This window comes from Zootoca vivipara, chromosome 5 (assembly GCF_963506605.1).
Source record: "Zootoca vivipara chromosome 5, rZooViv1.1, whole genome shotgun sequence".
NCBI lineage: Eukaryota > Metazoa > Chordata > Lepidosauria > Squamata > Lacertidae > Zootoca > Zootoca vivipara.
Window position 1 is genome coordinate 22,673,243 of NC_083280.1, and position 27,990 is coordinate 22,701,232.

Genomic DNA, 27,990 nt, shown 5'->3' on the forward strand with positions numbered 1-27,990 from the left:
AGTCAGAACGGAAGTGATTAAGATTCGGCCGGGCCGGCTCGAGAGGCTCTCGCGGATTCCGGTTCCGGTTCCATCTTCGCGTCTGCCGGCTCGGGAGATTCTCAGTACCTGGAGGCGGCGGCGGCGGCGGCAGCAAGATGAGCTACGAGCACCGTCGGGATTGGGGCCGCGGGGGCGGGCCCCGTGCTTCGCAGTCGTCGTCATCGTCCTCTGGCCGCGGCGGAGCGGGAGGCGGCGGAAGAGGTGGCGGCGGCGGCGGCGGTCGGGGCCGACCCCCTCCGCACCTGAAGGGCCGCGAGATTGGCCTGTGGTACGCGCGGCGGCAGGGCGAGAAGAGCAAAGAGGCCGAGAGGCAGCAGGTGGGTGAGGGGGGTGGTTTCAGGGTGGCCGGCCGAGCGCTGCCTGCCCGTCGTTTGCGCCCCGAGGAGGTGTCGTTTTGGGACCCCTGAGGGGCGTGGATCTTGAGAGAAGAGGCCTCCGATGAAGCCCTTCGTTCTTGAGGAATTTACCTGTCGGCCCGCTCCTTTTGAAGGTGGCCACATCCAAGAGGCCCTTTGAACGCTGGTGCAGCGCGCCTGCCTGTCTCGTTCTTCCTGAGCGGGCTGGGGAAATATCATCATCATCATCATCATCAGAATATTTATATGCCGCCTTTCCATAGTTAAAACAATGCTCAAGGCGGCTTACAGCATGACTAGATTTTCATACCGTAATTACCAACATAACAAAAGTTATAAACTAAATAAAACCCATCAGAAAGTACACAACCAAATGGAAAACAATTTCCACATAATTCATAAAATCTAAAACTAAGAATACAACATTAATATCAATCACAATTTAAAATGACATATATAAAAACAAAAGCTATTTTAAAAACAAAAACGGAGCCCTCTCTGCCCAGCAGCAGCAGAAGCACTCCTTTATGTCAGGAGTGTCCTTTATGTCAGGCCCTACCCCAAGCCCGGTTGAAAGAAGCAGGGCAGGCTCCCAGCAGAAAGACAACTGTTCTGCCCAGTCTTTTCTTGTCAGTGACTAGCTCAAGGCGGCGAATCTCACCCCATTTTTCACAAGTTGGGGGATGTTGAACATCCAGTATCCCATTCTATCTGTCAAATGCGTGCACCCCACCCCCAATGGTAGAAGTTTCTTAGTCAAGAGCAAGGGAAGTCCCCTATAGAGGGCATTGCAGTAATCTTATCAAGGGTTGTATCCATTGCTGCATGAGTGATGTCCTGAAGACTTTCTCAACTTTGTACAGAAGCATTAAATTTAAAGTATAGTAGTAATCCTTAGTATTTATCTAAGTATTATCCTTAGTATTTAGAATATGTAGTCCTGTTCCTTTTACAATATTGAGGAGTGTCAGTCATTGAAATAATTGCAGCAAGATTTTTGAGCAAGGAGTATGTTCTACTTTAAGATTTTGTTAAAATCCATTGTTCTTTCCATATATAGAGAGCTGTGGTGCGTATGGATGAGCGCAGAGAAGAACAGATTGTACAGTTGCTGAACACTGTCCAGAGCAAAAATGAAAAAGAACAAGAAGCCATGTCTTGGTGGTCTGATGAAGAAGGGTAATAATAATTTTTGTTTCAGGTCAAATGTTAGTAGTATGTTAGCAGTATACAAACCAACTGAAGGGTAGTTTGCATTATAAAATAGTTATCAAACACTATACTGTAGTGATTTGTATTCAGTTTCATTTGTTTACGTACTTAATATTCTTATAGAACCCCACATCACATCACAACAGTAAATTGGCAAATATTGGTCGTTGGGAAGAATAATGACTAAAATACAGGCAACCCCCATTTTAGGCGCAAGCAGTATGTGCACAGCGCCAAAACTGGAAGTATCCCGAAAATGTAATAAAAGACATCACTAAAAGGTGGGGCAGGGGTGGAGTGGATCGTTTGCAGGGTGTTTCAGTTGCACACAATTTCACAATGACCTGGAATGCACCCCCTGCACAAATCGGGGGTTGCCTGTAGTTAGTGACATTTATTGAGCTACTTTCATCTCAGGTTTTTGTTTGTTTTGCCTTGCAACTTTGTGGCCTCTTATAATTGGGATAGTACTGTGGCAAAATATCAGTGTGGTGTGGGAGGAAAATCCAAGCAAGCAGAGCAGTGAGTTCTAATCATAGAATTGTAGAGTTGGAAGGGACCACTAGGGTCATCTAGTCCAACCTCCTGCAACGCATGGATCTTTTGCTCAACATGGGGCTCAAACGCACAACCCTGAAATCAAGAGTCTCATGCTTTACGGATTGAGCTATCTGCTTGCCAGCTGCCACCTATGTTGTTTACAGGATGAGATCACTTACTTACTCATAGCTGGACACAGGACTGTAGATCAAAACTATAAATACCAAATTTATCTACTGATGTGTGTTTCTTAGAGCTGGAAGACTTATGCTTAATCACACTTTTTCCAGGTACACAAAGGAGACCCCTCCAAAACCAAAGCCTGTTGTGGAAAAACCTGTTGTTGAGAGGGCACCCAAAAGAACTAGACCAATATTGGAAAAAACATTCCTTGATCAAGATTCAGCATATCTCTTAGAAGAAAATAAACCCGATGTTGATTTAGATGAGCAACTTAAAGAAGAATTGAAAAAGAAAAAAACTGATTCCAGATATATTGAAATGCAGGTAGCCTCCAGAGAAGATTTTGGGGCATGTTGAGGGCAGGAGGGGAAGATGAAGCTCTATTGCAGTAATGTATTCCCATTTGTACTATGCTAGATCTCTAATTGTATCTACCTCAATAGAAGTTTGCATAAATCCTTTTAGCTAGAAATTATAGATATCATTTATGAATTGATCTATGTGGAAACCCTGAGCTGTTTTTCTATGCTGTATTTCACCTAGTAGCCAAGATGATTAATATACTGTAATCAGTGTGATCTGAATTACATTATTTGGTATAATGGGCAGCCCAGTCATATGGGCTTCCTGTCAAGAGCTCTGCATCAGCTTCATATTTAGGATATGAAGATGAACCATATATATTTTTGTACACTGCCTTGGAATATTTTGATGAAGGGCAGCTAATCATTCCCCCCCCCCAATAAATAAATAAATAAATAGTATTTTCATTACATTTTTATCTTTACTGCAGTGAGAGGCACAGGAACTTTAAAAAACCTGACTTTCCTCAAATAACTTGCTTAGGAACACAGTCAGATGTTGATATGGTTCTTGTTCCTCTTCCCCTTTTAGTGGAAAAGGCAAGCGTTAATGTTGTGTTGCAGCTGAATACATTTATTATTAATATATGTGGTTCTCAGCATCTTAGATGTAACATTAACATGCTTTTAAAAAAAAAAGAGATTGGTGCTTGAGTTCATAGCTCAACAGCATCACTAATCATATTCAACTTGCTAACCAATTTTGTAAGTATATTATAATATCTATTATAAATATACTCTATTTTCTTCTCTTTTTTTACTTTACAGAGATTTCGTGAGAAGCTACCTTCTTATGGAATGAGAAAGGTAAATACATACCTTGAATACAGTGGTGCCTCGACTTACGAATTTAATCCGTTCCGAAGGCACCTTCGTAAGTCGAAAAATTCGTAAGTCGAAAAATGCCATCTAAAACTGCCGTGGTTTCCCCCCCCAGATGTCGAGACATTCGTAAGTGCGCGGCCATTACCCCCATTTGTAAATCGAATAATTCGGTTGTCGGGTCATTTGTAAGTTGAGGTACCACTGTATGAGCCCTTTTGTCTTAACTCAGATGAGCATTAAGATTTGGAAAAGAAAAATATTTAATGAAATGTTAAAAGGTAACGAGAATTTAGTGGAAAATGTTCATGTGTTCTACTGTGTAGAGAAACACCATTAAACAATTTCAGTCCCTGGTGTATTTTTTAAAGTGGATAATGTTCAGTGCATAATTGAATGAGGGCATGGAAGCATATCTCCACACAACAGAGTGATCACTGTGTGTTTCATCTTTTTGTTTTTGTTTTTAATAGGAGCTTGTCAACATCATAAATAGCAGTCGGGTAACTGTTATAAGTGGGGAGACTGGCTGCGGAAAGACAACTCAAGTTACTCAGTTCATCTTGGATGACTATATTGAGCGAGGGAAGGGGTCTTCCTGCAGGATTGTATGTACTCAGCCTAGAAGGATCAGTGCTATCTCTGTAAGTGACATTTAAATCTATTCTGGGATAAAGTAACCATATTTACAAAGAAGAAAACATTAACAGATTTTCTTTAATGTTAAGGTAGCAGAGAGGGTTGCGGCAGAAAGGGCTGAAGTATGTGGTAATGGAAAGAGTACAGGATATCAAATTCGGCTTGAAAGGTACATGAGCATTTTCTTGTTAGTTTTTATACTTGAAGAATGTCTTTGCACAGACATTGTGGATATAGAACTCATGTTGGTGCAGCAAAGCTGTATAGTTCTGCTGTGCTGTTGCTTACCTAGGGGGTTCTCCTTCCAAAGATGCACAATGTAACTTTTGGTGACATTTTTTTAAAATAATATTATTATCGATTTTTCAATACAAACATCAACCACAAAAGACACTTACAACAAAAACCATAATAACAGTAATAACACAATTTGACAATTCAAATTTGAATACACTGATATACCTATGACTACACCTTTTTTATAAAAAAAACAATATTTTCCCTCCTCTCTCTCCTTCCTCTACTTCCCACCACTATCCACTTTATCACTTAAAAATATTCTTTCCAGATTTCTTCATATTTATCCCTTCTTATTTTGCGTCGACATGCAATTCGTTCATGCGTAGCTAATCTGCCCATATTATCAATCCATGTGCTCAATGGAATCTTTTTGCGGTTCTTCCAATTCATCAAAATAAGTTTTTTTCTTTCTAATATAGCACAGTATATCCATTTTTTAAATTATTTATAAACAGTGGCATTTGTGTTTGCTGTTTGGATTAGCAACAACTTTTAAAATGCGTTAATTAAGCATTGTTGAGTCATACCCTAGACATTCTGTTTGCTGGCTGCATGCTGAGCGTACCATGAAGCTAAACTATGCCTGCTTTCTCAGAAGTCCAGTTCACTTCAACTAAGCTTACTTTCAAATAAGTGTGTATAGAACTGCAGCTTTTATTTTCATTTTGCACAACCTGCTTGAATCTTAGTAAGTGAGTGCAGCTGAAGGTGTACTGACTGCATTATAACACTTAAAAGTATCTTCTGGCTTTTTCAAATGCAATATCAAGAGGAACTGAAGTATTGTTTTTAATGGCTATCTTTCAGCCGGTTGCCAAGGAAACAAGGCTCAATTTTGTACTGCACAACAGGAATTGTCCTACAGTGGCTCCAGTCAGATAAGTAAGTGTTTCTCTGTTTCAAAAGAAAATTTTGAATGCATTTCCTCAAAGCTTTATTAGCTGCTGCTAATAGTTGTATTTGCTGTACTCATTATTTCCATTTATTTCATATCTGCTCATTAACATTTTGTTTCTTATAAACATGGGGGGTTATCAGTTCTGTACTTCTTTTGTTGTAGGGAGTTGGCCAGTGTTAGTCATGTAATCCTTGATGAAATCCATGAGAGAAATCTCCAATCAGATGTTTTAATGACCATAATCAAAGATCTGCTAAGTGTACGACTCGACTTGAAAGTCATATTGATGAGTGCTACGCTGAATGCCGAGAAGTTCTCAGACTATTTTGGTGCGTGAAATAATTACATTTTTACAAGTGAAATAACCCCCTGTATTTTGCTATGAATGCTGGAAGCATCATAGTATAACAAAATACAGGTGTCTTCCTCCTTATGTGAGGGTTACATTGCAGGCTGCCGCTGCTTTCCCACTTGTCAGCTGTTAGGCAGGGAGGCTGAGCAGCATCAATAAAGCCCCACTGCAGCGCCAACTCATGAGGAGACCCTCCCCGGAGCTCAAAGAGGATGTCCTCTTCAGGCTCTGGGGAGAGTCTCCTCACGAGTCAGGAGGACTTTCCAGCTCACTTCCACCACTTCCAGGTTTCAGGTACCGTGCATGTGCGCAATTGTGCAGATGTGTGGAGTTGCCCATACTTCTGAAAATAAATAAAAATATATGCTGTTTTATTTTTTAAATTTATCTCTGCATGAAATGAAATGCTGAATGAATACTTGGCATTTTCATGTAATAGTTCTATGACACTTTAAAAGACACACACATATTGTGGTATAACTATTCTTTGCCAGAGTCGTTTTGTCCGGTGAAGTATCACGTTCCGTGTGCAATAAACATTTTACTTTGCAACTTCAGTGACCAATATCTTTGGCAGCATTTTGAACACTTGGGTTCATGCCAAGGCACTATTGAGCACCATTCAATATTAATTAAGTAATTATACCCCCACCCATCTTGTTGGGTTTCCCCAGCCACACTGGGCGGCTCCCAACAGAATATTAAAAATAGAATCAAACATTAAAAGCTTCCCTAAAATTCTAAACCACTTTGGTCTTTCTAGTAGACTAAAAGCAACCTAATTAGCTTTTTTTGATTACTATAACAATAGCATTTTAAAAAATGTTTCATTTTGTATAAACTCATGCTTTTAGCTATTCTGTAAGTGGTGTCTTGTATCTTGTTTTCAAGCATGATGCAGTTTGCTAAAATGTAGGTGATGCAATATTTATTTCCCCCTTTTTATACAGACAGTTGTCCTATGATCCATATTCCTGGATTCACCTTTCCTGTCAAGGAGTACCTTTTGGAAGATGTAATTGAGAAGCTACGGTTAGTGTGAAGTTGATGCCTCTTACCGTAATTCCTTTTTTCATTGTGACACCAAAACTCAGAGTTTGGACGTATAATGATCCCTGTCTTCTCCCAATATGAAGGCTATATTGATATATTTAGAATGATTAAAAAATATTTTTTACTTAATATGCAAACATTAATGAATGCTATATTTATTTTTGAAGATACATTCCAGAAAATACGGATCGCAGACCACATTGGAAAAAGAGGTTTATGCAGGGGCACATAAGCAGGCCAGAAAAGGAAGAAAAAGAAGAACTTTATCATGAGCAGTGGCCAGATTATTTGAAGCAGCTGAGAGGGCGGTAGGGTTATTTTTCACTTTTGTACAACTTTCATATTTTTGTTACATATGTGACAGACACTTTATGACTGCAATCCTAGCACTTTCTAGGGAGCAAACCATATTTGATGTTTTAATTTGCTAGAAGCCGCACAGAGTGGCTGGGGCAACCCAGCCAGATGGGTGGGTGATATATAAATATATTACTATTATTACAGTAGAATTTCTGAATAAACATGCAGTTGCTTTTTTTAAGAGAGACTGAGATTTGTGCTGTGTGTAAAAGCAAATAGGATTCACTTTGTTCTGCTGTGTTCTTTCAGCAGTTTCTTCTGTAGATCTGTGTTTATTTTTACCAGTCTCCTTTTTTGCTATTTTTTGCTATTTGTATAAAATAAGAGCCTGTGTACTTGTGCTGAAATTAACTATAGCACATAAATAATGCTTTTTATTTGTACTAGGTATTCAGAAAGTACAATTGATGCATTGGGAATGATGGATGATGAGAAAGTTGACCTTGATTTGATTGCAGCACTGATCAGATACATTTGTCTTGAAGAAGAGGTGAGTTTCAACTTGGCTAAATATGACTTCACTTTTTAAATTATTTCCTCTTCTTAATTAGATGAGGTGCAACCTAATTAAACTTAATTGATTCTAAATCTGCTAGATTTCAAGAGAAGAGACTTAAGCACTTACTTAACCTTGACCCTTACTAAAATAAATGGAACTTAAGTAGGCTTAAATTTGACTCATGGTCATCATAATTAAAAAACAGAATATAAGTTGGTGTTGGCTCTACGCAATTATTATAGAGGAAAATTATTTTGTAGGTTATTGTTTTCTTGGAATTTTTCTAGGCAACTCTGCACTTGTGATGTGAGGCATATGAAATCACAGGGATTAATATATAGTTCTTCTCCCTGTATGTGTTAATACTAATACTAATACATAAAGTTGTTTTCACTGTCTTTTTAAAATAGAAATTCAAGAGTAGACTGGAATTTTAATTACTCTGTTGACAAACAAGCAAAGACAACAGCTACAAATGTTTTTCTGTGCTTGTATGTTAAAGTCAGTACTGTACTGCACTAATTTTAGAGAAACAATTGAGTAAATGTTTTTCAGAACCAAATCACACATCCTTTGGCTTCAACAGGGTATTTCAATGTCTCTTGCTCCCAAGCAAACATTTCAGGGACTAGAATATTTGTACTAAGTTCTTAGTTCTAGCTTAATCCCATTTTATTTAACACTGTAAGTGTATCAATGGTATTTTGGTGCTTTGCTCTACTCCCTGAAAAATTGTGATAGTGGCAGTAGTGGTACATGGGGGCAAAGGTAATTCAGAATCAAGTGTTTCTGCTGCATATAATTTTCAAATTGCAAATAATATTAAGAATGTGTTTTCACAATTTGCAATTGCAAGGTTTTAGAAATACCAAAAATACAGTTTACAGGTTGAATTGGATACAATATTTAACCCCTGGTTTGCTTGCACATCTGAATCTGCCCCAGTGGGGTAATCATGGCTTGTTTTTGGCTAACAAATCATGCTCTGAAACCCCATGGTTTAAAATTGGTGCATGGATCTTGGATTATGTTAACTGTAGTCTGCCATTGCATCCAAGTTCAGTACCCTGGTTTAACTCGTTGTGTTAATTCGTTGTGTTGTCCCTTCCCTGCCACCAATCTGAGTGCACGGATGTGAGACTCAAACAAAACTACTTGTGCAGCTAAGAGTTTCTTGCTGGCATTTTCACAGACCTCTGTACCCTCCTCATCCTACCAGGCAACATACTGATTGCACCACTCACTTTGTAAATAAGCTGACTATTCAAAGAGGAGGTGGGACCCTGTGGAGGGGGCACAAATCAACATTAGGTGAAACAAACTAAAGTTGTGAGCGGGATCCAAACTTCCTAAATTGTGGCGTAACAACATGTCTTAACTTGGCCGTGGTGTGTGCTTTATTGGTTGAACTTTGCATCCATGTTGGATAATCGATTTCTCCATGTACCTGTGTTCATGCAGGATGGTGCAATACTTGTATTTCTTCCTGGATGGGACAACATTAGCACTCTAAATGACCTTCTGATGTCTCAAGTTATGTTTAAGTCAGGTAAATCATCTTCTTTGATTTTCTTAAAATAATCTGCTGCGAACTAGGGGTTTTCTTTACAAACTATTACCCAAACCTTCCCAGCACCTTTTGGCAGCACTATCAACACAGCTTCATAGATTGTACATTGTGCCAACATAGGTGTTGATGTTCACCGTCCTAAGCATATGCAAGTTGACAGAAAAGTTCAGAATTCAGCTACCCTTTTCAAATGGATGTTGGCCTACATTAAATAATCTTAAATTAGGATGAGCAGTTAAATTAGCACTGTCAATATGCTTCTGTAACACTTGGAGGGCAGGGTTCTCTGTCTCTAAAGCCTACTGAACTTCTCTAGCTGCCATTCTGAGCCTCTGCCCCTCTTCCTGTTGCCATTGCCCAGCATCTTTCTCCTTTACATGACTGCTAGAACCAGAATTCCTGCTGTCTGTCTTTAATGCAATGCAGTGCAATGGTTGAACTGGCATCCCAACAGCCACTGAGGTGAGCAGTAAGTGATAGCATGTGGGGTGGCATGTCAGTTACAGTGTTGGCTGGTAAGCCCCCCTAACTCAAAAAAAATAATTTGGTTACTGTTAAATGTCAAGGATAGCAGTCTCCATCCTTAATGTGGTTTCGCATGATGACATTGCACAAACATAACCACTGTGGAACAAATGTTTCAAGGATGTTGAGCTTTGTATTTGCTTTGAGAGCAGATGAGTTTATTTGGGTGAATCAAATGGATCACCGTTAATGATTCTAGCAATAAATTTAAAATATTCAAAGGTTTAATTTAAATTATACTTAACAAGCTGCTGACCTCAAAGACTTATTCAGTTTAATGCTACAAGGCAATATTTATGGCAAAATATAGAAAGGTTATGAATTTTATTGGCAGAATAAAATGAATAAATTATTAACTAGTGCTTTCAAAAATATTATTTGTAATGAGAATCTGTGGCTTCTTGAAGAAAATGGTTCATTATTCCTACCTCATTTATATTCTTAAATTTCTCTAGATTTTCAGTTTTTCTTTCAAATGGAATTTTACCTAGAGTAGTACCATAATGCTGATTTTATTTTTCAGATAGGTTCGTTATTATACCTCTGCATTCCTTGATGCCTACTGTTAACCAGACCCAGGTACGTTTTATGATTGACAGTGGTCATTATTTTAATACATCTTTCCCATAACAGAAAATGCATGCATTTGGTAATAGAGTATTCTAAATCTGTATTCAGTTTTTTAAACTAAAGTAGAATGACTGCAGCAGCTGTGCCTACACATAACTTACTTGATTGGGTCCAGAGAAATGCTGGCGGATCTTCTGGCAACAAATATGCCTCTGATTTTCAGCCACCACCCCATACCTCATAACCCTTTAGTGAAGTATTTGGGGTGGCACTGTGTGTTAAACCATAGAGCCTAGGGCTTGCCGATCAGAAGGTCGGCGGTTCGAATCCCCACGACGGGGTGATCTCCTGTTGCTCGGTCCCAGCTCCTGCCAACCTAGCGGTTCGAAAGCATGTCAAAGTGCAAGTAGATAAATAGGTACCATTACAGCGGGAAGGTAAATGGTGTTTCCATGTGCTGCTCTGGTTCGCCCGAAGCGGCTTTGTCATGTTGGCCACATGACCTGGAAGCTGTACGCCGGCTCCCTCGGCCAATAACGCGAGATGAGCACCGCAACCTCAGAGTCGGTCACGAGTGGACCTAATGGTCAGGGGTCCCTTTACCTTACCACTAGGATGAAGGAGGCAGGGAGGTCATATTCCATCCTCCCCACTTTCCCCTGTTTCTCTGAATTCAAGCGCATATGTTTATTTGTTGCCCAATTATATTTAATTATTTTCAGAAACATTAAAAAACTGATTTCAGTCTTGTTGAGCAGCAAGGAAGGAATAAATTTTTCATATTGTGGAATCCCCATGTCCTTGGAAATTGGGACCAGAGTGTAATAATAATAATAATAATAATATATTTCTAGTCGTCCCATCTGGCTGGGTTTCCCCAGCCACTCCCTATGATATAGAACACAATGTCTCAACTGGGCTGTGCCATGCCTGTTAAAACATGGGACGCTTCAATCCACAAGCTTTTCAAGAGATCATATCCTTTATTCCAAATAACTGTTTCCTTCTTGGATTGCTGTTGTAATAATACTTTAATAAAATGGTTTCAATTATCCATTAATGCTTAGTTGCTCTGGTGCTTAAATTTAGTGGTGAGTGTATGTATGTGCATGTTTTGATTGAAAGAAATTAAATTAAGTAAACAAATTTTATGATGAGAATGAAATGTCTGGAACAAACACTTTCCCCCTTTCTGATTTTGTTTTTCTTTTTCTTTAGGTTTTTAAAAGGACCCCCCCTGGAGTCCGTAAAATTGTAATTGCTACCAACATTGCTGAGACTAGGTAAGTCTTTGTTTATGCTTCTAGCAATGCTTGAAATGCTTGAAATTAACTTGTTGGCAAGTGTAAATTAAAAGTGTAAATAAAAATGTTTAATTCCTTTATGTAGTGGAACGAGCAATAAAATAAATTAAAAATATTTACAGTAAAGCTGCTTTTTCACTTTGGATTCATCAGATAGTTTAATGTGGAAATTTAAAGTAGAATGGATATACTGTACAAGGGAAAGCAACACATTATCTCATGAATGTCAGAGGTCTCGTGAGTGCTGCCCAATTAATCTGTGGAGTTTCTTTTTGAACGCTGGCACTTTTTGAACGCTGGCAGATTAAAGCACAATGCCTGCAATGTCCCCCCCCCCCTTTTCCTTGAAAGGGAAACAGTTTTCAATCTTCCTGGATTGAAAGAAGGGGGGGGGGATAAAGGCCGAGGTAAACAATGTTTTTGCTTTTTACTTTTTGGAGAGGAAGAATAACAGAAAATACAAGCAGGTATGGAAAGTGGAGGGGAGACAAAATTAGGGGGGGTGGGAAATGGCTCAGTGCAGAGCAAGAGATCATAAGAAGTTGTGCTTAGAGTTTAGACAGGAAGCTGACTGAGCCTCAAGAGAGGAGGAGGAACAGCAAAGCCTTGCCTTGAAACTTTGGCATTTCCTGTCTTGGAGCTGCAGGGGGAGCTGCATTCATTAAGAAAAACTGTTTACAATACAATCAACAGTTCCTTTTCGGCTTTTATAAATTGGCTTCAGCATTAAGCAATATCTGATGGCCTGTGGAATAAGTTAGGTGTCTCAACTGACCCTCATCCCTACAAGAGTGCACATGAAGCTAGGCAAAAGAAGTTATGACCCAGGCCTTGTGCAGAGTGCCACCCCTCTCCTATGCTTCAGACTCTTCCCACCTCAATATCTATTACACTGACAGGTTGGGAATTAGACAGGAGTGCTGCCTAGACTGGATTGCTTGTTGGTAAAACCCAGGGCCTAACAGTTTCCATTAAGCATGCTTACAGCTGATTATCCTGAGGCTCCAACCCAAAACACGCTTGCTTAAAAATAGAATTTATTTCCAGATTAGCACGCTTAATGTTTTTTATGTAGCTAGTACTATAACTGAAGTTAGACAGGTGCCTGCTGTCTTGATGTTTAGATGGCTGCTGACGACGTTGTTTAAAAAGATTTCCCCTTAAGTATGACCCGGTCATCTTATGTGCTATTAATTGTATCAGTGTAAAAATTGGTTTATTGTTAGAGTTGTTTTTTGTGTATTTTACCTCCTTTTAACTTTTTGCACACTACTTTAGTAGTTTGTGGCTGAGAACTGGTTTATGAATCTGTAAAATAAATAACATAAGCGTGTCTGCCGACAGTCTTCGCTTCTGATATGTTCAGTTAAAGTCTTGCTTCAGTCTGAGCATTTTTAGCTTTTTGGTTTTCTTGCAGACTTCACTCCTTTGTGGATGTGTGCTTGTTATGTAAGAAATATCAAAACTCTAGCAAGTGGTAGTCTCTGTTCATTACGATTGATTACATAGTCACCTAGGACAATTTGCATGTTTTGTAAGGGGCAAGTTCTTTTACAGATGGACATAATCAATGCAAATTGTCTCTATTTGATGTACAAAAGCTTACCATTTCTTCTTGCATCCTATTTCTGCAGCATCACCATAGACGATGTGGTATACGTTATAGATGGAGGAAAGATAAAGGAAACTAACTTTGATACACAGAACAACATTAGCACGATGGCTGCAGAGTGGGTTAGCAAAGCAAACGCTAAGCAGAGGAAAGGTAGAGCAGGAAGGTAAGAGTCATCTATTGTAACAGAATGGACAGAAGCAGGAAAACCTTGGCTATTGCAATAATGAACATTTTCAAATATTTAATAATAATAGTAATAGTAAATTCATTATTTAAAGTTTACTTTAAAGACATTAACTTTCCCCCTCACTTTGCTGACTTTCTCAATTAATCTGAAGCTTTTCCTTTAGTGACTTTATTTGCTGGCTTAGTTTTTTGTTTTGTTTTTTGCCCTCCCTTTGATATCTTATTTTTATAGATTGAATACTCAGAGTGGTATGGTGGAACCCAATGCATTTTAGATTGGAGCATTAATAGATTGGAGCATCCTCTTGTATCATCAAACCTTTGATTAAAATAGGCTCTAACCTGCAAAACTTCATACTAGAATACTTCTATTAGCCTTTAAGCCAGGCATCCCCAAACTGCAGCCCTCCAGATGTTTTGGCTTACAACTCCCATGATCCCTAGCTAAGAGGACCAGTGGTCAGGGATGATGGGAATTGTAGTCCAAAACATCTGGAAGGCCAAAGTTTGGGGATGCCTGCTTTAAGCAGTTACAGGAATTTCTTGGGATTCTTTTTTTACTTTCATAGTCCAACACGACTGTTCTTCAGGGATTTAAACTTAGTTTTAGAAGTTAAAGTAGTTCAGCAGCACAATCTCTCTATTACATTCTAAAAATATGTAGGGGAAAAAATCTTCACTATCTTGACATTTGCATTGTTTGTATTTGTTGAACTCCTTCAAATAAAACCTAAAGACATAAGACTATAGGCACAGCACATGTGCCTAGATGATACCTATAGGTCTTGTAGCCCGATTTCCTCGCTCCCTATGTGGAGATGCCGTGTGAGTGGGGGTTGGGCTCTTGAGCACAAATAATTTATGGAGAGTTAATGTAAATGTATAAATAAATCATGTCTTGTAGATTGCCCTCTTAGCATTTTTTACTCAGTGCATTTCTCTAGATATTATCTACTTACCAGATAGTAAGCAGATAAAAAGAAAGTTCAGCATCACTATCCTTGAAATGTTTTCCTCACTCCACAGTATCGCTACCTGAAAAATACTCCCACTAACTGTGGAAGTACTTAATATCTTCCCACATAATCACTTGGAAATGAATTTGCCTAGAACTTGTGGTGTTCAAGTGCATTGGTGAATACAGAAAAAACCCATTAAATCTCTTTAACTAGGTGTAATAGGTGCATGTGTTTGGCTGCATAAAGTTGCTTCACTCAACAGTTGCCGTTCTATCCTGTGTGAGACCAATCAGGCGTAAACTTTCACTGCATTGCAGATTTGGTGCAATCCCATCTTATAAGGTTATTGTCTCATACTGAGCAAAGGGGAGTGCATTGTTGTCCTTAGTTTTCTGTTGACATATGTCAGACTGGCAGGTAGATACATTATCCTTGCCCACACAATAATTGTATTTATTATTCCCTGTGCCATATATAAAAAGAAGCTGGTGTTGATTTGGTAACATTTCCTTCATTTTGTTGCTGTCCTAGATCAGATATGGCGAACATTCTTTAGCTCAAGGGATGAGTTCCCTTCCAGGGTTTCATGCCCGTGGCAATTTTGGCCAGAGCCAAAAAGGGTGGAGCAGTAACCATGACTCTTACCTTCGAACAGTAGGCTACATTTCAGCCATGCAGGAGCCAGAGGCTTTTGCACATGCGTGCGCGCACACACACACACACACACACACACACACCTACCTCTGTCTAGGCACAGAAATCTTAAAGGGATTCATTCCAGCCAGGCAAAAGCACTCAAGGGGCATAGTAGTGCTGATGAGTGGTGTAGCTTGGGGAAACTCTTGAGGGCCATATTAAGAAGTCTGGAGGGTTTCATTTTGTGCCTATGCCTGGGGTTCCCCACCCCTGTCCTAGATCAGTGTTTCTCAACCAGTGTGCCTCCAGATGTTTTGGGACTACAACTCCCATCATTCCTGACCACTGGTCTTGCTAGCTAGGGATGATGGGAGTTGTAGTCCCAAAACATCTGGAGGCACACTGGTTGAGAAACACTGCCCTAGATTATTGCTTTTCTTTATAATTGCTTCTTGATGGTACACTGAGCCATAGGGTCAGCACTTAAGCTAATCATTCTTTCATTGCAAGTTTTTCATAAAAGGTATACTGCTGAGCAGCTTTTACTACAGTGTCAAAATATTTAACTTCCTCCAGAGTCCAGCCTGGTAACTGCTACCACTTGTACAATGGTCTGCGTGCCAGTTTGTTAGACGATTATCAGTTGCCAGAAATCCTGAGGACACCTTTGGAAGAACTTTGTTTGCAAATCAAGGTAATACATACCTGTTAGGGTAGCCTTTCTGCTAAAGGATTTTGCATCAAACATGAAGATTTCCTCAAGTAGTATTGATCCAGATTATATTACTTTTGTGGTTTCTATTTCCATCTGTGGCAGATGGGATTCTGAGCTCATGAAAGAGGCTTCTCTTCCATATCTAGCAATGGATCTACATTGCCATATGAGCCCTGCAGTTCAGCAGGTTGCACTTTTGTCCATGTGCTTCTCTTGTATGAAACGAGCAAAGCTCTTGCTGCAACTGCCTTGAGGCTGTGGAATGATCTCAATGAGGATTGGTGTCAATCTTGTATGTTACAAGTGCAAAACTTGCTAGTTCAGAAGGGTGCTGCAAAGTACCATCTTGTTTCCAATGCTGTTTAACATCTACCTGAAGCCATTGGGAACAGTTCTTAGGAAATTTGGGGTGAGATGTCATGAGTATGTTGATGATACCCTGTTCTCTGTAACATCTGAATCAAGAGAGCCACTGTATATGGGGCTGCCCTTGAACAGGCAACCCTGTTTAGGGAAGTTTTTAATGTATGCTGTTTTAGCGTGTTTTTAATATTCTGTTGGGAGCTGCCTAGAGTGGCTGGGGAAACCCAGCCAGATTATTATTACAATTATTATTATGACCCAGAAGCTGCAAGTAGTACAGAATGTGGTGGCTTAACCGCTCGTTGGGGCACAATATTAGCATCGTATCATGCTGCTGTTGTAAGAATTGCACTGGTTACCAATAAGCTACCAGGCTAAGTTCAAGGTGGTGGCTCCCCATACAAATATTGTCTCATTCTTTCTATTCCCAACCAATCTCTGTGCTCTGCATAGTGCTGTAATTTGGCTTTGAGTGTTAGTAGTATCTACCCTTTGGAACTACAGTGGTACCTCCTGTTGCGAACGGGATCCATTCCGGAGTCCAGTTCACAATGTGAAAAGTCTGGAATCTGAAGTGCCATATCTGCGCATGTGCGTGGTGCAATTTGCTGCTTGTGCACATGCGTGAAGCGCAATTTAGTGCTACTGCACATGTGCGAGCGGTGAAACCCGGAAGTAGCCCTTTCCGGTACTTCCGGGTCGCCACAGGGCGCAGCCTGAAAAAACAACATGAAGCAGACGTAACATGAGGTATGACTAACTCCTTAACATATCAAATGGACACCATCTCTTGTCTTTTCAGCATCAGTTGAAAACTTAATTTTCAACATGTCTTTTAAGTGGACATTTATGTCCGTGTTTTTATCTGCAACTGATTTGAAATTGTATACGTGAAGTTGTCCTGTATATGAATTTATTATTACATTTTGAAATTGCTTAGAGAAGCTTCATTGGAAGTGATGCGTAAAATGAAATAATAATGCTAATTAATAATAAAAGGTAGTAGTAGTAATAATAATAATTAGCAATAGGAGTCTCTTTTCTGTGGAATGCTATTGAAAGTTCTGTTCCTAACTGTTCATGCCTTTAAAAAATGAGTCAGCGGGAAAGCATTTGATTGATATAATTCTGAAGGTGTTTTGCAATTTAATTTGAGTTTATAAACAAGGATGACCTTTGTTTTCTTTCAGATCTTAAAGCTTGGAGGAATTGCCCATTTTCTGAGCAAACTGATGGATCCACCATCACGTGATGCTGTGTTGTTATCCATAAAAAATCTCATGCAGCTGGTAATTTTTTGTTTATTTCCTGTACTAATATTTTATTTTATGTAACAAATTTGTATAGCACCCTTCTTCCATAGAACTCGGGGCAGTTCACAACTTGTTCAGGCTTGAGAATGTTCATTCATGGTATTTAGAAATCATTCATAAAACTGAGCAATTACAAATGTTTACTGTTGATATTGTCTAAGCTTTATACATGATTTTAGTATCTTAATTTAATAAACTTCTTTTTGTACTAAGAAGTGTAGTTTAAATCTTAGTGCAATTTAAAATTGAACTTCACGCAAATCAAATAATATCTAGTTTTGACTTGGAAATTTTTATAATTTTTATAATGACAGATGTAACTAGAAAAACCAGGACATTGAAATGGAATAAGATAATGAATTTTTACACTGGTTAAATCACAATGGGCAGTGCATGCCATTTTGCTGCAGTTGTTCAGTTGGTATTTTATTAAAATTCAAATAAGCTTTGAGAACAACAGTAAAAATCACCTATTATTATTATTATTCCCTGATGGGACTCTTCCCTGATGGGACTCAAGGCAGCTTACAGATAAAAAGAAAAACTGCTAAAACAGAAAAATCAATATTTAAATATAAGTAAAAATTTACAGAATTAAAACTATATACATACATAAAAACTGTTTAAAACATACCAATAATTACATTAAAAACATCACGGCACCAGCCCTTTAATTAAAAGCAGTCAATTCCTAAAAACCTGTTGGAACAAGAAATTCTGGTGCTCAGAATTTTGTGTCTTGATGATTTGCTAATTTGTGTGTACGTTCATTAATTTGCAGTAGGACATGGCATCTGGGTACTTTTAAAGCAAGCATTTTGCTGAGCGAGATTCTAACAGTGGATGGGGTTTCAGCACCCTCACCCTGGATATCTATCTGAGTTCTCTTCATGATTATTGCTCACAGTTCTCCTCATCCCTGTTTATTCCAGTACATACACTACTCTTTTCTGCTGTTCCAACCTTATTGCTGAAAATTGTAATTATGTAAGCAGGTTGTGCTATTCTAAATAAATGTGAAACTAAATTTCACTGTACCTTAAAACTTAAGGCACAGAATTTAGGCTTCTTTAACATGGATTTCAACCAAATGCTGATACTCTTTTTCATTGTTTATGTTCTTCCTTTTTTGTGCCTTCCCTTTAACAGAATGCCTTGGATAGGCAAGAAGAATTGACTCCCCTTGGAGTCCATTTGGCGCGATTACCAGTGGAGCCGCACATAGGAAAAATGATTCTCTTTGGAGCTTTATTCTGTTGCTTAGATCCTGTTCTCACTATTGCTGCCAGCCTCAGCTTCAAGGACCCTTTTGTCATTCCCTTGGTAAAGTATTTATCGAGAGCTTTAAAAGTAATTTTTGTTCTGAAAAGATGAAGATGAAGCCTTTGATTTCAGAAAGATCCCCTCTTGCAATGTGCTATGTTTTAGTCTTACAGCAAATTGCACTTGGGTATATCTCCTGAGTATTTCTTTCTTTCTTCTTTTTAATACACAGATTAGTCCAACTTTGTGTGTTTTTCTCTTAAGGGTAAAGAAAAAGTAGCAGACGCAAGAAGAAAGGAACTGTCAAAGAGTTCCAAAAGTGATCACCTCACCATTGTGAATGCTTTCAAGGTAGATACGTGATCCATTGACCAGCAGTGGTCTGCAAGCTTCATGGTGGTTCCCTAGCATTCCTGGGTATTTGTGTCTGAAGATGTGAGACAGCACACCCATTGCATGGAATAGTCATTTTCATGGCATTTTCATTGCTGCTTTTATTTATTATATTGTATTCTATTGCATTACAATTTGAATTCTATGGAATTACAATTGTTGCAAAAGGCAGAGAAGTCGTTAAATGGTCTGCCAAGACCCTTAGCAATTTTCAAGTTGTCCACGACAGGGTGGAGTTTGGGAAGCACTGTTCTAGTTGACACATGGTGGATTCACAGGGGGAACATAGTTTATTAAATAAATAATATAAAGAGGATTCAAATATTAGCATAAACAGCTCACATTGCACAGAGATGAAATCTTTACGGTCCATACTAGTTTTACTAGTAGTGGTGACAAACTGGTAAAAAACCCAAGTATGCATTTAGTATGGAGATCATAGAATAATGGAATTGTATAGTTTGAAAGGACCCTGAGGGTCATCTTAAGTCCAACCTCCTGCAATTCAGGAATCTCAACACTCCTCCCCCCTCCATCCAATTTAGCTTTGCAAATATGCTAGCAGTTTACCTGATGCACCACTAGGAGGGTATTAATAGTAGGTTAGCTTTTTATTCCAAGTTTCATTGCTTTCTGCTGTGATTTGGTCTAAACAATTTTAATATATAGGTCTAATTTTAATCCTGTATCTCCTACAACTTGCAGTTCATGAAGTGTTTCTTCCTCTTGTTTTGGAGACCAGTATTAATTATTGCTGTTCTAGAGCTTTTCCCTTTACACATAGTGGAATAAGGGAGTGATATGAATGGTAGCTTCCTTTTAGCTGCTGAATTAGTTCTAATCTGGATGTTTTGGCTTAATACAGTTCTGTGAAAGGAATGAATGCACTCCATAGTCTTTTTTTTAGGTCACTCTTACTGTGACACTTCATATTTCACTTCTTTACTATATTCTATAAAATGCTTTCTGATTCCATCTGGCATTCAAATCAGGAAGGTATAAACATCCGATTCAATTCAGTTACAGTTTTCCTTTGAAAGGACCTATACTAAATAATAATAATAATAATAATAATAATAATAATAATAATAATAATTGTGCTTTCAGGGTTGGGAAGAAGCCCAGCGACGTGGCTTCAGGTGTGAGAAGGATTATTGCTGGGAGTATTTTCTTTCTTCAAATACTCTGCAGGTAATAGTTGTTTGTCTCTAGCAAGAAAATGTACACTTTTGAAACAGATTTAGTTTGACATTATCTGTAAGAACAAATTGATCGATTCATGCTGTTCTCTAGATGCTGCGTAACATGAAAGGGCAGTTTGCTGAACATCTCCTTGCAGCTGGGTTTGTGAATAGTAGAAGCCCCAGAGACCCCAAATCCAACACTAACTCAGGTAAATTCTGAAGAGGAGCAGTACGCCAGATACGCTTTGAATTCTCCCTTTGTGAATCGTGATTCACTTGGCTGTTTTTCTCTTCCAGACAATGAGAAGCTACTCAAAGCTGTTATTTGTGCTGGCTTATATCCAAAGGTTGCAAAGATCCGAGCAAACTTCAGCAAAAAGAGAAAAATGTAAGGCTTTTCTTCTGCTTGCTCTTTTACCAAGAATGTGAGTGTGAATATATTAAACAAGGGTTTCTATGTAGTTGAAAGAAGGCAGGAATATATTGTTTTTGTTTGTGTTGCTAACTATCCAGTCTAGGAATACTTGAGTTCTGGGGGAGCATGTGACCCCCCCCCCCGGTGAGACAACGGCAGGTGATACTTGGGTTAGTTTTGGGATCCTGGAGCTCCACATGAACAGTAATTTTGTGGAGATCATCCCAAGTGAGAACCACAAATTTATTTATTAATAACTTAATTTATTATTTTTTACACTGCTCTTTTTGCTAGAAGAGTCCATTGTGTCTGAAATAGTGGTCCTTTCTGTAAGTCATGCTTAGCACAATAACCAGTATGCAGATTGCTTGTTCCTACAGTGGTACCTCGGTTTATGAACACAATTGGTTCCGGAAGTCTGTTCATAAACTGAAGCGTTCATAAACTGAAGCGAACTTTCCCATTGAAAGTAATGGAAAGTGGATTAATCTGTTCCAGATGGTCCGCGGAGTACTTAAACTGAAGCGTTCATAAACTGAAGCGAACTTTCCCATTGAAAGTAATGGAAAGTGGATTAATCCGTTCTAGACGGGTCCGCGGAGTACTCAACCTGAAATGTACTTAACCTGAAGCAAGGGTGTAATTGGTTCCCGAAGTCTGTTCATAAACTGAAGCGTTCATAAACTGAAGCGAACTTTCCCATTGAAAGTAATGGAAAGTGAATTAATCCGTTCCAGATGGGTCCGCGGCATTCGTAAACCGAAAATTCGTAAACCGAGGTGTTCATAAACCGAGGTTCCACTGTATTTGAATTGAGCAAAATGTAATAGCATAGTTTTGCCACTAGGTGGAGCCACAAATAAAAATTTAAGACTGAACAAAATGAAAAAATTCCTTCAGTAGCACCTTAAAGACCAACTAAGTTTTTATTTTGGTATGAGCTTTCGTGTGCATGCACACTTCTTCAGATCTGAAGAAGTGTGCATGCACACAAAAGCTCATACCAAAATAAAAACTTAGTTGGTCTTTAAGGTGCTACTGAAGGATTTTTTTCATTTTACTTCGACCCAGACCAACACGGCTACCTACCTGTAATTAAGACTGAACATGCAGAGTTCTCTTCATCCGGTCTCCACAATCTGTGTTTTATTTGGTAGGTGGCTAGCAAAAATGAATTGATTATATTTTGCTTTGATGCTCAGCCCTAGGCTAGATAAGTCAATAATAATGGTAGAAAATAGCTTTTCATATATCAAACACTTATTTTCCTCTTGTTTTGAAAATGTGTTTGGTTTCAAAAGAGAAATTGAAATGAGGATAGTATCATAGATAGGACTGTATATTTTTGCTTTTCCCATCACTGGGATTATCCTTTATGCAAGCAATATCCTCTTGCTCAGAATGAAAAAGAGAATAGAGCACACAAATTGCAATGAAGTTGAACTGATACTTTATTATTCTTTAATTAATATAACACAAATCTTTAAAGTAATCTAATACTGTAGTCTGGTTTTGAAGTGGAACTTTTTTAAGAAGTATAGATGCTTAAGATCTTTCTTGTTTTTGCTTTCAGTTCTTGTCTAAATATCATGCAGTAATGTCTAATTTAGAAACGAGTCTTTTAACTGGTGATAGCCCTAATGGCACATTACATCTCTTTTTGAAGGGCAGTTATCTTAAATCTTTGAACGTATGTATATGTTGTTCCTTTGTAGCTGAATTATAAGTGATTTGTCTGTTTCTTAAGGGTTAAAGTTTCCACTAAAACAGATGGAACGGTTAACATTCATCCCAAGTCTGTCAATGTTGAAGAGACAGAATTCCATTACAACTGGCTTGTTTACCATTTGAAGATGAGGACAAGCAGCGTAAGTGGAAATTTATTTTGTATTCTTTTAAGCATAAATGTGGGTGCATTTTAAGTCTCTCCACAGTCTGTTCTGTTGAAGCAATTACAGTCTTAGTTAGCTTAACTAGTCTGGTCTGTGCGCAGCCCCACTCACTGCAGTTACCACTGCACTTTACAAGGGGCCTTGAAATTCCTGGTTGAGAGATGGCAATATCAGTAGCTTTTAATGGTTCAGTCCTGTTCTGTGCTCTCCCTTCTCCCTCCTGATGCCTGCTGCTCAGAGTGGAATTATTTAGATTCTCATGTCCTCCATGCTTCTCCTTATGATCTTACGGCTGGGAGGAGAGCACATTGAGAAGCACAGCCCATGGAATGCAAAAGGGTGTAGTTTTGTTTTGGTTTTTTGACAGGCCTAGGGATATCACATATTTTAGTTATGCCATATGACTACTCTTGTTTCTAGTCAAGAAAGAACAGCAAATATTTGCTCAGCACTTGTTTGTATGTAATGCAACTAACTGTGGGAGTGAAACCTTTCACAATTAAAAAAATAATACTGGTAATTGTCTTGGCTTCGCAAAACCTTGAACCTGAAGTGTTTTCCAGCGATCGCCACATTATTAATATTTCACTTTCAGGGGAACTACACACAAGTTTAAAAGTAACTTGAGATCCTATTTTCAGTATGCACTAGAACATTCTCGTGCCCTATTTTGAAAGTGGTAACATAGTTTATATGCATTCCTTGTTACAGATATACCTGTACGATTGCACAGAAGTCTCTCCATACTGCCTTTTGTTCTTTGGGGGAGATATTTCTATTCAGAAGGACAAAGATCAGGATACAATCGCTGTGGATGAGTGGATTGTTTTTCAGTCTCCAGCAAGAATAGCACAGCTAGTGAAGGTGAGTGGGCTGCCCATTTCATTTTCAGATTTTATTCTACACAAACAACTGTCATGCTCCTGGAACAGCTGATATAGTATGGTGTTACAAAAACATTTTTTTAAAAAAGAAGTTAATGTCTGCTTAGATTGCTGTGTTGTAATTTCCTATAAAGTATAAACTTGAAAGATCTTTTCAGGCATCAGTCCTTTTCAGGCATTTCATTCTGGAGAGAACTGTCATTTTAGGATTTCATGTCAAATGCTCTCTCTTTCCTTCCTAGTTGGGGGATGGGAGGAATTAATCAACAGGGAGATACTGCATTTATTTCTATGTGAGATTTTCCTGCTCCACCAGATCTGTTTTCAGAAAAAAGGCACTTAAAGTGGAGTAATCAGAGTGAATCAATGTTTAGATAAGCACTGTTCATTCAATCCCCCACCTGTACCTTGAGATAGATGAAGTACAATCAGCACCAGATTTTAATGCCAGATGGATAGCTTTTTTTCTGAAAGGGGTTGGGGAAGAAGTACAATAGGATCTTAAAAACTATAACATTTCACTTATTTATCAAATACCAACCACCTTATGTTAAATTAACACTGAACTTATCTGATTGATGTTCAAAAATAATTGCCTTTTTATTGTGTTTTATCTCATTTTTTCACATTAGTCTTTTCTTGGCCTATATCAGCTGTTTTTATTGTTGCTGTTAAAAAGTGCTATCAAGAGTGGAGTTGTTAATTTGAACAAGATGTTAAAATATGCAGTTTAACTAAAACACAACTTCAACTATTATTTCAGCTTGAAAATGGGATTCTTTCAAAGACATTGGGTTGTATCCAAATTCATTATTAAAGCAGATGCATTGAAATTAAGGGACAACGCTAATTTCCTTCCATTAGTTTCAGTGGGCTTCCTCTGCGTATAACTTAGTTGGATACAACCCATTGACTCCTTAGGCAATTCTTTTTTATCCTTATGAGAAACTTACTTTGTTTCAAAGTGCCTTATACAGTACAGTTCTTGAATAACTCGAAGCAGATAAAGCCTTACCTAAAGTAAGTTACATTTAATTGGACAGAAAAGAGCTAGTTAAATTTCCAAGAGTTTTGACGTACATTCTTAGCAAAACGCAGAATAATGAAAGAGTGGAACATTTCATTTCCAAGTATGTATTAAGTTTTTGACACTACAGAAAAAAAGAATGACTTTCAAAACTTTCTGCTCTTGGTTTCTTTCTGAACCAACATCCTTTTATCCGCAGGATTTGAAAAAAGAATTGGATGACCTTCTACAAGAGAAAATAGAAAACCCACACCCTGTGGACTGGAACAATACTAAATCAACAGACACTGCACTGCTGACAGCCATTATAGACTTAATCACAACACAGGAGAATCAAACTGCCAGAAACTCTGCCCCCCGTTTCCAGAGCGAAGAATACAGTTAACACTGTTCCTTTTGGCCGCTGAAGAGATGGCAGCTCTACCAGTTCATTGTTGACAGTTTATCTTTGGGCATCTTGGAATTTCATCTTTAGTATCGGTAGTTCATAGCAGCTGTGTATGGCAGCCAACTGTATAAAGTAGCTGTTTATCTAGTTGCCAGTACTGCATAGTTGTATTCTGCATGTATGACGCTGTTTCTTGAGGACTGTAATTGTCGGGTAAAAAGCTGGATGAAACTGAACACAAACTGATCCCCCCCCAAATTCTTCTGGTGTTTACACTGTTTTTCTGCTAACTGTGGAATTGCCACTTTAAGAAAAGTGATTCGCGTTAGTAGCTAGAAGCACCCTATTTGTCCATTAGCCTTTTATTTACATTCTGGAGTTACTAGTAAGGGCATGCTGCTGAGAGTGAAACAACCAAAGTCATCACCCCAAAGAGATGTACGAGGGCCGCTCTGTCAAAAACATTGTCACATTTTAAATAAATGCTTGATGTTTAGATCTTTCTAAACATACGTACTCCTATTCATCTATGGGCCATAGGGTGGGAAATCATATTTGATGATCCAGAAGCTACAGCTGCACATGCCTAGAGACCTAGGTTGATACTCTAAATACCAGCAATTGGCTTTGGAATGGGAGCAGGATTTAGTCTCTAACCTAGACAAATAATGTAGCTTTGAGACTGGGGCTTGCAATAGGCTCTTTCATTCCAGTGGAGCTTAAGTGTACATGAACTGTACACTGAGTAGCTGTTTCAGTGATGCAAAGATTTTTTTGAGTTTCTTTTGGAATATTTTATCAACCCATGTGTCTTTATTAAATGCCTATATGCTAGTCTTTTTCATATGCAATTACTGTGCGCGCTGCATTGCTGTTTAAAATTGCAGGTATCTCCAGCAAGACCTGGAACTGGCAGCTTCTAGTTGAAGATTTCAAATTAATATTGAATAGAAAACATAAGCAAATACAGAGCATTTCATAAAACTCACACAGACAATATGTGTCTCGCTCATGGGACCTCTCCTAAACCAGTTACAAAAATGGTTGTCACAACACTTCACTGCCACCCCAAAATGTTCCTATAGGTTGCAATGGAAGTTTTAAATTTAGTTGTAGAAATATAACCAATGATTGCAGAGGTGATGTTTACCAAGTTTTGTTGCTGAACATGTATATCTCTGATTTCCCATATAAAATCTATTTTGATTTGAATAGACTAATTACGTCAAATCAATTTTCCTTAAAAGCAATGGCAAAATCTTGGGAAACCCATTTTACTAAACATCCTAATTTAGAAATACATTTAGTGAGCGATTAAGAACTCCCATTGCAGGCCATTCACCCATACTATTTTCTGTATAGTATATATGTGTTTCTCCTCTGGAACTGCTGGCTTGTCCCCACCCCCAATTACTGATTTTTCTACCATTTAAAAATTCTGATAAAATTGATGTATCTTGATTAATGAACATAGGTATTAAGTAGAGCTAATGCAATTAAATCTTTTTTGTTAAGATCTTGCTAATGAAAGAGAAATGAGCCAATAATCAGAAAGTACAGTGTGAGGCTTTTCTTCAGACCAATTATGCAAAAGCTTGTGCAGGCTTCTAATTAGCCAAATGGACTATTTGTCTCCAAGGGGCATGTATGGAAACCTCTGTAAATCGCTGGTATTTTCCCCCACAGGCTGCCGAAGTGCCACTAATTAACTTAGGTACATGAGCTAGCCAGTTTCTGTGGGCAAGTAACGCTTGCACTCAGTTGCTTGAACTTCTTTAATAAATACTATCTGTCCGTAAGTGGTCATGCAACAGCTCAAGGCTACATGATGTTTCTATATGGAGATGAAACTGTGCGTGCTCTCTGGCGGGAGGAGAGTTGCACGAATGGGCTTTTTCTTTGCATTAGGTAAGAGCGCTGCTGGAACAGATCAAAGGCCTAGCTAAACCCAATAACCTGTTCTCCCAGTGGCCAACCAGATGACTATTGTAAGGCTTGAAGTAGAAGCCAATGCATGTATCAGCTTTCCTGGTAGGTAAGTTTCAACCCAAATCTTTTGCGACCCTTAATGCACTGACGGTTGCTTGATTTGATTTTGGATACAGAGCACTGCAACTGAAAATGAAAACATACTTAAGATGCAATGTCTAAAATGCTGTTACAGTTCTATTGTGTCATCTACTCCGTGTAATTATATTACTATATTAATGGCATCACCAGTAGCTTATCTGCACATCACTTCCCTCTATCACCCAAGGTAGTGGTTAAATTGAGAAAGCAACAGAAGGCTTTTGTTTGTTTGCCCATACTCTGTATTATACCAGGTGCCAAATACAGATATCACAGGATGCCTTACAAAATATTTCCCATTTCACAAAGGCTAGTGCAGTAAGGATGACTGGCAATATTCATTCTACTATGTTTTTGTAGGTGTTCTCGTGGTCCAATTGGGTTACCGGAGAGTAGAATGCATAGCTTCTTTTAAAGAGTATTCCTGCTTTTAAATACACATGATTCTAAGTTAGAAGATGAGGACTGTACCTATGTTAGTGTAGTATTTCCCATTATGTCTTACTTTTAAGCTCGCTGTCCATTGTATTTTGTTAAAAGAAAAACCATCAGAAGCCCCAGACAGGTCATAAAATATTTACATAGGGCTGGATCAATGATATGGGGGGGGGGACCCCCAATCGTTTCAGAATGATCAAACTAAGCTGTTAGTAACTTGGCAAGTGTTGAATGTGAAATATCAAAGAACACTCCAGGCCTCAATGTGTGAATGTTGAGAGGGAAGGGTTATTCTTTCCACCCAAAAACCCAAAACACCATTTTGACAGTGATGCATGAAAACAATTTAGCTGCCTCTATTTGTACTTCGATGCCTTAGTGAGATTGTTTTAGAGGGCAATGGAAGGGTTTCATATGCAGTGTAGGAAATAATTATAGTGGTTATTGCAGTACTGTGCAAAATGAAATATTAAAACTGCCTTTTAAAAACAAACCCACACGCTGCTTTCAAATGGTGTTAAGAGTATGTTGTAACAGCACACTTATCTGAGTCAAAAGCAGTTGAGTGTTTACTCAAAAATCAGGAGAAATGTAAAATTCAGAATGGCTTTTCTAACATTTCATGGCTAGGCTGGTATGTCATACAGTATATTGTCTAAAAC

General features: G+C 38.5%; 1 protein-coding gene across 1 annotated transcript; it reads left to right on the forward strand.

Moving 5' to 3' along the window:
• The first annotated feature begins 46 nt into the window (after positions 1–46).
• Positions 47–27,989, forward strand: DHX36 (DEAH-box helicase 36). The gene is made up of 25 exons (XM_035134043.2): positions 47–359; positions 1,459–1,577; positions 2,441–2,657; positions 3,464–3,502; positions 3,991–4,161; positions 4,246–4,325; positions 5,264–5,338; positions 5,517–5,683; positions 6,657–6,738; positions 6,927–7,067; positions 7,507–7,609; positions 9,080–9,167; positions 10,237–10,292; positions 11,502–11,566; positions 13,222–13,365; positions 15,560–15,677; positions 17,252–17,350; positions 18,524–18,697; positions 18,902–18,988; positions 20,138–20,221; positions 20,324–20,423; positions 20,512–20,602; positions 22,377–22,497; positions 23,233–23,385; positions 24,632–27,989. The coding sequence occupies exons 1-25, from the start codon at positions 138–140 to the stop codon at positions 24,815–24,817; spliced, it is 2,982 nt and encodes a 993-aa protein (XP_034989934.1). The 5' UTR covers positions 47–137; the 3' UTR covers positions 24,818–27,989.
• Position 27,990: the final 1 nt, after the last annotated feature.